The sequence below is a fragment of the Chelmon rostratus genome, chromosome 5 (genome assembly GCF_017976325.1).
Source record: "Chelmon rostratus isolate fCheRos1 chromosome 5, fCheRos1.pri, whole genome shotgun sequence".
Classification (NCBI taxonomy): Eukaryota; Metazoa; Chordata; class Actinopteri; order Chaetodontiformes; family Chaetodontidae; genus Chelmon; species Chelmon rostratus.
The window spans coordinates 9,618,642-9,629,729 of record NC_055662.1 but is presented as its reverse complement, the minus strand read 5'-3'; the positions used below and the strand labels follow the sequence as shown (position 1 = coordinate 9,629,729).

At 40.4% G+C, this 11,088-nt stretch overlaps 1 protein-coding gene across 4 annotated transcripts; it reads right to left on the bottom strand.

Moving 5' to 3' along the window:
- Positions 1 to 4,475: 4,475 nt before the first annotated feature.
- On the bottom strand, positions 4,476 to 10,292 carry ptrh1 (peptidyl-tRNA hydrolase 1 homolog). 4 transcript variants are annotated; one of them, XM_041937361.1, is made up of 6 exons: positions 10,111 to 10,292; positions 9,617 to 9,745; positions 7,591 to 7,810; positions 6,853 to 6,952; positions 6,523 to 6,568; positions 4,476 to 6,160 (listed from the first exon to the last, which is right to left on the bottom strand). In XM_041937361.1, the coding sequence occupies exons 2-6, from the start codon at positions 9,722 to 9,724 to the stop codon at positions 5,879 to 5,881; spliced, it is 756 nt and encodes a 251-aa protein (XP_041793295.1). In that variant the 5' UTR covers positions 9,725 to 9,745; positions 10,111 to 10,292; the 3' UTR covers positions 4,476 to 5,878. The 4 variants fall into 4 exon arrangements, with proteins under 4 accessions (XP_041793295.1, XP_041793297.1, XP_041793298.1 ...); XM_041937363.1 differs by having other exon boundaries at positions 9,617 to 9,742; XM_041937364.1 differs by having other exon boundaries at positions 9,617 to 9,704.
- Positions 10,293 to 11,088: the final 796 nt, after the last annotated feature.

The window sequence follows — 11,088 nt, the reverse complement described above, 5'->3', positions numbered from 1 at the left end:
TGCTCATTTGCCTCTTAAAGGGCCCCGCTGCTGCCTTTTCATGGCCCTGTAAGAATAATTTAGTGCGGGAGGCCCGAGATCACTGGAGATTATGGCTATGAAAGGGGAAAAGGACGCGTTATTAATGCTTGCTCATCGGTAAGAGACGAATGAGAAAAGGATCCCCAACGGCTTGGATTCACTGTAACACACGGCTCTGCCATGGGAAACCAGGACGACTTCAGTCTATTCTGTGATGCTGGAGGAAAAAAAACAGAAGCCTCATAAAAAAAATGAAAAAAACTGCCGTGATAATGAAAGACACACTACAGGTCCCTACTGGACCATTGCAGTAATATACCAAGAGGTAAAATACATTAAGGTCATTAGAAATGATTAAAATTAGTGTTCAGTCCTTACAGAAATATTATAGCAACATCATGAGGATTGCATGAAGACCAATGGGAATAAAAATAACATGGAGCACAGTAAGGTCACCATTCTGGGCCATAGAGACCATATGAGTCAATGTTACAAATATTATAGGAAAATGATTGTAAAATGTTAATATAACCTTATTTTTGCTGTATGTATTTGCAAAAGATGACAATTACAGAACAAGACAGAGTACAAATGAATATATAAAGACTGTAGGCACAATATGTAGAAAAAATAATATACTGAGATCACAATGTGCTTTTAAATACTATTATAGTGGCACTTCACTTTTGCTGCCGTTCTCTACAACCACAACAAATCTGAGGACTCATAGCTAACCTAGCTGGATCCCAAGTGAGGCAGCAGAGGCACCAGAGGCACTAGAAACAGGTGGAACAACATCAACTGTACAACCTCGTCTGACTGCCTACTTTTCGCCACAACCATCCACTACCTTCACCAGAAGCTTGCACAAAGGCCATCACCAATAACATAACATTTGCATGGCATATGGCATTAACCTACATCGGTTGCATTCAAATTAATTAGACAAAATTACGTGTTGGCTCGAGTTTGTGGAAATTGACTTTTTGAAAAAGTGACAGCCCTATTTCCTGGTAAACACCCAGAAAATAGGTAAACACCTCCAGTTAGTAACACAGTACTTTGTGTTTTAAATTTAAACCTTTAAGTCCAAGATGAGATAAAGTTGTTGTCCAAAAAGAATTGTCTGAAGATTTTGTCATCGTCTATGATTTCATGTTGGGATTAGCCCAATAAATGGGACATACTGGAAATATGTTAAGAATTGGGGGCTTTGATATCAGCCAATTAAGGCTGTCAGCTGAAAGAAGAATGGTAAAACTTGTGAAACAAAACTGTCACCTCACTTCCTCCACTATGAAAAAGTTGTGTGAGGATGTGGTGAAGTGAGTCTACAATCCACTTTTAATGGGTCTCTATGTGTGCCTGGACCTCAACCGTTTGAAGTAAGGCTACATAACAAGAGTCACTTGTCCCATCTCAGATGTCAACAGCTCTGACACCACATGCCTCTGCAGCAGGTTGGTGGTGCAACAGGTTGTCGACATAACAGGGCCGGTAACTACGGTCAGGAGCTGGCCTCATGATGCCAGTGCCATATGGAACGAGGAAAACCGGTAACACAAAAGACAGGCTGGTCTTAATTGTGTGAATAGCTTTAAGAGACAAATACAGACAAACACACTGACATGTTGACAGGATGAGCCCCCACGTTTCACAGATATACTGTTCACTACCAGCCCACTGCTCACTTTCTTCACTGATGAGTCTCGAACTTTCATCTGCCATGTGTTGCTGGGTGGGTAATGCACAGTGGGCTGTTGTTGAAAACAGCTGCCTGTTGCTGCTGGAAACACTGAGGCTTAAAAAGACTGTGCTGTTAAACCAAAAATATGAGCTAACAGAGGATAAAAAGCTCAGTTCCAGCTCGTTAAAGAGTCATTTGATTCAATGTTACTACAACAAGACTCAAGGGTCTGCAGCCATGCTCACACCTCTGTGAGGAAGTGTGCTTTGAGGTGAATGCTAATGTCAGCATGCTAACATGCTGGCAGTGACAATGTTAAAGTCCAGCTGGTTCAGGTATTTGCTCATAAACTGAACCAACAGGAACTTTGACCTGATGATGGCACTAGATGCAAATTAAAAAAATCTAAGTTCCCACAACCCTTCCTCTCAGGACCATGAACAATAGTTGTTGAGATATTTAATTTAAGAACAGAAATATCAACCTCATGGTGGCGCTAGTGGATCATCACAGCCAGTGGGGAACATGATTTTCACTGTAATCCGTCCAATCGATAGTGAAATATTTTAGTCTGGTGCAGCGATCTGGACAGCAGCATGGCTCAAATACACTGATCAGAGGTTTAAGAGTGTAAATGTGTTTACGTTCTATTAATGTAGCTCTTCTTAATTAGCCCTCGCAGCGTCAGTGGTGGTAGTGGGCTTGTTTAGCATTTTTGCAGAGTTAGCACACATGTGGGAAGACCCCCCACCAGGCCAATGTTAGCCCAGCTATGCTTGGCTGTAGAGCATAGGGGGGAGGTTGGGGGTCCCTTTCCTGAATAAATTTAGGGTCTCTTCTAAAGACCCAGGTGTCCAGCCCCACTGCTGACCTCTGACCCCTGCAGAAGAAAAGTTATTGAAGCTGCTAGGGAAGACTCCTAAAGCTGACCAGCGAGGAGGGGCTGGGAAAGTGGCCTGATGGAGGGGAAGGGTGGCTCAACGGGGTCACAGCAGAGAAAGACAGGGGGTTTTAGAAGGGTGAGGGGTGTTCTGTGTGTGTGTGTGTGTGTGTGGTTGGGGGGTGTCGTGGAGTGCAGAAGTTTCCTTTGAGCCCCCCCCCCCCCCCCATGTCCACAAGTGTGTCCCTGCAGCTATTGTCACTCTGAGCTACAGCAGGACAGAAGGCCTCAAACAAACCGGGTCTAAACAATGTTTGGCCCCTTTTGTTTCTCGCCTGCCTTTCTTCTTCAGTCCTCCATCGCAATCTACTGGCCTCCTTTGTATTGATTTCCCTCATTCAGCAGCTCGTCGGCCTCTTTCCGCTGTTTTATATGCTCTTTTCTGGCTTTTTTTGTCAACCACCTCCCCCACCGAAGCCTCCCTCCTCTGGCATTCTCTGCAGTGTGAGAACGCAGTGCGCCTCTTGACTGGATGCAACTCATTAAAGACACCTAATTGATGAAGAGTGTAATTAGTGTGACAATTGGAAGGGGAAATCAATATGTTTTAGCCAAAAGAGCCACATCAGGCAAGACAAGATGGAAGAGAGCAGAATGTGAGGAGAACCGTATGTTCGGGTGACAGCAGCATGAAGAGGCTCGCTTTCACTTTTAGATACAAAAGAAGGGAAATTAAGCTTTGAGGAAAGAGGTTTTTGTTTTTTCCCCCATGCCAATTCATGACTCTTGACCTGTTAGAGCTACATCACTTCTGTTGTCCCCTTCTTTCTTAAAATGCACATGCGTGTGCACACGAAACCTGATGGCATCCCCTGGTAATTTTCAGTTTAATATCCAGTAATACGTTTACAGTGCTCACACTCCAGAAGAGCACCTCGTACAGAGCACACACAAATGTGTGTTTCTAGGTTCACTGGCTTCAACCTTTGACCTTCTAATTTGCTTATAATGTTGATGATAAAGTTATAAAAGCATGTTTCTACTATTCACTGCTCGAGTATATTCTACAATGCACCAGGCCAAAATATGAGGTACTGATGTATCCTCACGTTGAGGATCAACACAACAAAGATCCATTTTGGATCAAAATGTCTGTTTTTTAGTAATAAAAATGGACCGACATGCAGTCAACAGTGTGAGTCTACCACCAGGGTCCCCTGATTATTTGTATGACAGGCCACACATTACTGCTAACTGTGCTAGTGATCCAGAGCTGTGATTGTAGTTTGCTGATGCTGATATGTCAGCTTATTACAGTTATGTCGGCTGATAAGAAACATCAAATTCCAGCGCAGAAAGGCCAAAGATGAGCTTAAGAACAGTGGGCCTCATCACTCATTGTGATAAATTGTCTTTTTTCGTATTCAAACTGATGTGCTTGCCATGATAATGGTCACACTAATACTGGACATGCTATGCAGACCTCTGTATTATAACCCTACTTAAAATCATCTTTAGATTCCTTCATAGATATCTGACACTTTGTCATAGTGGTAAATTCTAGTCTAGCTTCAAATATTCTGACTGATGTTCAGTTCTAGCAGCTTTGAAGACAGTATTAAGCATAACTGTAAATAAAAATCTACATTAAAATATTTTTAACACTTTCTTTTTTTTAGCCATGCGCCCTGTCTTCAGGTGTTCATTTCATGTCATGCTGTAATCCAACAACCTTCACCAATCATGTAGCCTGGGAGGAAAAAACCCTGTCTCATCACAGAGTACACAATATAACTGGAGGCGACTCAGGTGAGTGTATCAACATTTTTTTCCCTCTTGGATCTCCACTGGACTATAGCTTCTGGACAGCAAAAGAAAAATGTTCAGAGAAATTTTAAAAAGAAATTACGACCTTGTGCACTAATGAAATTTACACGTGTACAGATGGTTTTGGTTGTTCCAGAAATCCACTTGAGAGATGAAAAATAAAAACCTAAATACGACCTAAAACACAGAAGTTAGTTAGTTAGTAATAGTTAGGAAAATCATCCTAAGTCTTTCTGTAGGTATTTGTCCAGTAACATCCTTTGTTTAGACAGTAACACGACCGACTTTATAAGACTCTCTCCTCTATCCTCACAACTTTCTCCAAACCCTCAACCACCACAAATCTTACTCATGGATTGTTTGTTTAAGAGAGATGTGTTTAAGAGTCTAGCTTCATGTCAAAGCATTCCCTCATTATTTCTGCCACAGTGAGGTGCTGCTCTGAGCCACAGTACTGTATCAATACTGAACTTTCTAAATAACTGTTTCAGGTCCACACCACTGACTGTTAAACTTAGGTATTTGGCTGCAGATTTCCGACAGCAGGACTTGAAGCTTTTTCTTTTTACCCCTAGGGAACATTCTTGTGAATGAAACTGATCACAAACAGAGTGGAGGAGGTAGCTTTGTGTTGTAATTTGGAGGTATTGATTATACTATGATTAAATATCACTAACATGCACCCCCTCATGAACAGGTCGTATTCAACAATTTGATATGTTCATGTTTATGCAGCTGTTAAATCCAACTTGGCACATTCATACCAAACCTCAGAGAAAAATGAACAGATTTAGGATGAATATATGAAAATACTGTTGCAGGTCCAGTCAAAAGTGCTTGTGTGACATGTTTATGCAGAAAGAAAAGTATATCAGCTGATATACTGTGTAAGTATGGATACTGGTATGTGCCTCAAAATGCAGCATCAGTTGGACTCTTCCTCTGATATTTTGATCAGAATAAAGTAAAGACATCTTTAACCTGCATCTGCATGTGCTTAAAAATACACGTACTGACAACTGTGGGATTAATGTACCAGATCATGCTTCGTTCCATTCACATTCAGTATTTCATCGGAAAATTGCAAAATTTTCCAAATGTCATATCTCGCAGTGGTATTTATCTTTAATAAGTTGCTGACTCCGCAGCAAAAACATTCGACTCGTTTTTTGAGGGATCAATCTCAACCATCAGACAAACGGTAGTGATCAGAACTGTTCAGACTGGCAACTCATGTTGGTCATTTATGACTCTGATTGAGTAAAACGATCTTTTTCAAATAAATTCACACAGGATTGTGTGGTTACTCTGCTCCTGAGTTTTGAGCATCGTGCTCTGTAGAAATGTGCATCTCCTTTAACTCATTTAACTCACACCAGAGAATAAATACAGTCTTAATTACGATTGTCTCTCTGTAAAAGGTTCAGTTTTCTCCTTCTTTTTGAGTTCAGAAACTTTGAGCTTCAGCTCTGAGCAGCAGCAGAGTCCTCAGGTGGAAGGATCGAGTGCGCCCTCTCCTTCCTCTTCTGTGCTGCGTGTCTGCCCCCTGCTGGTAGGGAGGAGGAAGACTGTGGATCCTGTTGGGAGTCTTGCTGCGAGAGCTGGGAGAGGAGGAGGTCCACGCTCTGGACCAGAACAGAGTCCAGAGCCTTCTGCTCCTCTGAGGAGAAGCGGCCCAGCACGTGACGCTCCACCGATGTTTTCTCTTTCGGCCGGCCGATCCCGACCCGAAGTCTGGTCATCACCTGCCGGAGAGCCAAGAGAACAGGGGACAGTCCTGCTGGTCACTGGTTTAAACACACAATCACATGATATACCCTCAGTCTACGGGTTTGTGCTTTATTTGTGATATAACTTTTTGTCTGTTTGTCTTTCTTTCAGTGTTTCAACTATTTTAAAATCTTATCATTAACCACTAAGGAAATATGACTGAGCTCTCTCTCACCATCAGTTAACCGACAGTTAAGAACATAAAAACCCAAATAAGAAGACAATAAAATCAACAGTAAACCTAAATTAAGATCAGACAACAATATGCAGTGGTACACATAAAAACCTCCCCCAACACTTCAGACTTTGTGCTGTGAACAGTTCTGCAGTCACTTACATCTGTCTGAAGACAGTCCACACAGGAGCGGACTCCATTGTGACCTCTGTGAAGAAGAATGATAATCATTTAGTGTCAAAGTTCGTTTTGCATTCGCAGTGTGATTTCAACATTTTAAACAAGTTTTTCTTGCACATCTTTACACCAAATACTTCATTAAGCTTTCCACAATTTCCAGTGAATTTGAAACTCGATACACCAAGCAGTCAGGTTTACACAGAGGTTAAAAAAAATTGCATTTCTTTTACTGTTCCAGACCTTCAAACTGCTGTATCAACAGGTATTAAGTCAGAGCCAACCTGCGGGAAGAACATGATGAATGAAACCGACCTAGCACTTCCTCCATGTTTGATGGAGATTTTCCCCAGAGGTTTGTCCAGTTCATCGTGGACCAGCAGGATGTCTTCTGGCTTGATGCCATATTTACCAGCTACAGGAGGACAAGAGATACTTAAGGCCAGACATTCAATGTGGAATCAGTTTCATCCTTCAACTATCGTAAATGTCCTTATGTTAACTGTCCTGGAATTTGTTCAGCTGTAATTATCAGAGACTGTAATGACAATAATACCAATATAAACACTTGGAATTGAAATGACTGCTTTCTTTAGTTGAACATTGTACAGTATTCAGTGTAGAGAACTGGACAACAACACATTTCAGCAAAGTCCTAATTCAGTTGTAGTTCTCAGCTTTGGTGTAAACTAACATACACTGATGCTAAATGACGTCAGTGTGACTCTGCCGTTATTTGTCCCATTAAGGTAATTTATTGAATGGCAAAGAAAAGTGATGAGAAAGAGACACACAAACAAAGGAATCATATGTGTTTATAGAGCACTTTTAACAAAACCAATTAAAGACAGAGTGCAGAGCTGGAAAGGACATAAAGAAAAAAAACAGACATTCAGGACATGAAAGCAGAGTTTGTTCCTCAGCTCACCTCCGTTCATAAATACGTAATATGTTCATAAAATATGAAATGAACACACAAACATCTTTACATAGTGCATAACACTGAAACAAGATCAGTCTACTGACACACACACACACACACAGGGACCTCACCTGCTTTGGCCACTGACACTCCGTTGACGTTCATCAGCAGCCTGGGACGGAGCAGCACCACATGTGTGTGTTGTACCTCTGACACGATGACCTCACCCGACACGTGCTTGTCGCCGCGCCAACGGTCAGCCACGCCAAGCCGGGTGGCGAGCGCGCCGAGCACCGCCATGCCGACGCTGTGTCTGGTACCCTCCATCCCCGGGTTACCCAGCCCCACCACCTGACACACACACACACACACACACACACACACACACACACACACAAAAACACACACACACAAAAACACACGCACACAAAAACACACGCACACACACACACACACACACACACACACACACACACACACACACACACACACACACACACACAGCGGAGAATCTTTTGTGTTGTGATATTGTTATTTTGAGGATTTGTCGCAGCCAGTACCTTAACTCTTGACTGTTTTGACTAATAATCCTTAAATTGGCTGGCTGACATGGAAAATTTAAAAATACAGTAAAGATCTTCAGATACATATTAAGGTATCGTTTTACATTTGGACTATCGCATATTAAAGCAAATGGCCGGTGAGGATTTAAAACCATATTATTCTCTGTGTCCTTCTATTGATGTGTTTATTGCCTATAATCATTTTTTTCTTATATTTTTCTCTTATTTTTTAAATTTTTACAATTTAATTGACCTTCTCATTTAAACTCACACACTTGAAGTATTTTATTTATAAATTTCCTTCGTTTGAATACATGTAAATGACTTTGAAATTGCCTTAAGTGTATGAATTGTCCTATGTAAACAAATTTACCTTTGTAATTACACTTATACATACACATATTCACCCTTAATTAGCTGCTTATTGTCTAATGTCTAATAATGACCCTATATTCTACTGATACGCAAGCTAATAAGCAACTAGTTAATTGTGAATATGTGTACCTTAATATAAAGTGTCACAAATGTATTCTACGAAGAAGTATTGTTCATGTGTCAAAAGTATATCTTATTCCTCTGTGCCATGGAGCTCAATGGTTAAACAAAGTTAATCAGATGACTGAGTGCCAACAAATAAAAAAGATGGATTAATGCTTCTACAATGCCAATTCTTCACCATAAAAAGTCACAGAGAGTTTGATGTCAACTGATGAGGCTGACATAAACACCAGAACGCATATACAGCCACCCCCTTGCACTGATGGTACTGAACCACTGGCAGCAGCAACAGCTCTGTTAACAGAAATACTATAGACCACATTGTATTGAACTCAGGCTCTATGGCTGCTGACACACTGCAAACATTGTGTTCTGCCTCTACACACTGAGCTTTTATTTATCTTTACTTGAACAGGACACAGTGAAAGATAACACACTGGAAGTACACCGCAAAGAATCAAAGGAAAACCGAAATGCCACAAATTGTCCTGACAGAAACACAATAAAAATAGAACTAACAGCAGTCTGACAATGCCTGTTTTTTCAGTCTCCATCAAATTTGTTTTCATGGCTAGGCTCTTTGGACAAACTGGGACTGATCACTGCCAAAGTGTCACTAAAGGGTCACAAAGTCACTTTGAACCAGCAGCAGAGTTACAGAGAGAACGAGCCAAATACCATACAATGCAATGAAAATTTCATTGACATGTGCAATGACAATAAAGACTCTTGAATCTTGAATCTTGAAAAGCCATCGATTTAATGTGACCTTGCTTAGTAACAACCACATGGTTGAAGCAGAACAGATCAATTTGTATCTAACACAAATTAAATATAAATTTATGCCGAATTGTAAAGTGGCTTAGACTGATGCAGAAAACGTATTTAATCTTATATTATCGGATGGATACTTTGTCGAAACAGCGAAACAATAAAACGTTGTCAGATTTTTGAGAGGAGTTTGGTGGGATTTAGCAAACCGCGAAGACTAACTGGTGATTCTTGCGATTTAGTGAAGTTATGATGCTAATGTTAAACAAACGTGGAGCTACAGTGTAGTAGACAAAATGAGGATGATGTGAGGGCAGACACTTACCAGCCTTCGGCGGCCTTGCGTGTGCATTTCTGCGTCAATGACCATCGCTGGCGTGAAGAGCTCAGACAGCAAAACTCGGTTTATGACTCTGGTTAAAAGTCGTCGCATTGTGAGGAAGTTCACAAGCTTCTTAAAAAAGAGTGACAAATAACGACATAATTTACTTGAAACGGTGACTTTCTTCTTTGGGCCCATGAAATAGACGAACTGTTCTTGTCATTAAGGTAAATATCGGAGGTTTTCACAATGATTTACAGTCTTGAAACAATTTTCTATGAGAGTACAATCCATGTTCATTGCGCTATTTGACCAATTTCTCAATGGGATTCACTATATCTGAATCCTTTATCTGCGTTTGCCTTTAATTTATTAGCGATATTATATAAGAAAGTCCTCGGAATAACACAAAGCTGGGCCTTTACATGCATTTATGCCACAACCAACGTTATGAGAAGGTAACTTTAACAGGCAGAGCTAAGCTTAGTTTACTGTACCTTGTTGGCTAACTCAGGACAGCATAACAGCAACAGACTCACTTAAGAGCATCAACAAAATACGTTCAAATACCGGCACCACTGAGGCTAACATATAATACCGGCTGAACTGAGAATTGATGTAATTTTCATAAATTCTCAAGTCTCGTTTGAGGTGACATTAGCTAATCTTCCTGTCGAGCCTCTCTCACACCAGTCAACGACTGTTGGAAAGACAACATGCATGAACAGGCTTTTCCTCCTCTGCGGGGCTAGAGCGCCATCTATGTCTGTGACTGAGAAATACAGTGCATGTTACTCCACACTCGAGGAAAATACAGGAAATGTTACGTGTTAAGTGCTTTATAAACATTGAATTTTTTTTTTTTTTTTTTTTTTTTTTTTTTTTTATTATATAATGTTAGGGGTCCGCCCAAAAATAATCTGTGGGCACCTACTGCCGCAAGTGCAATATACATTAGAACAATAATGGCTTTTAGAGAAGAATTTAACTTGTTTAACCTGGTCCAGTAGACTATCTGAGGGGGTGGGCACAGTCGCCTGCTTAATTGAGTTACTAACAGAGCCTTGGTGGCAGCCTTTCCAAATGTATAAATGTATGGAAATTTTAGTTTTCTTGTCACTTAAGATATTTAAACTACTTAGCAAATCGATACCACTTTTTACCTCTACTATCAAGCACTATAAAAGTTCAAGTGTTTGCATTGCTTCTGCATAACCTTTAGTAGATGAATAGTAATGATAGTGATTGTAATAATAGTAATAAATGAAAACCATGGATTTAACCAACAATTTTATAGATTTTTTTCTATTTTATTTGAAGTCTTTATGTGTTTCTGTTCCCTGTAATATTTCTTATATTTTGTTGTATTTTATTAATTTTTTTGAATTTCTTTCAAACGTAGAGTCTGTGATGGAAACTGATGTAAAATATCTCAGTTAAAGGAAGACAGCAAAAAAAAAAAAACCTCCTTGATT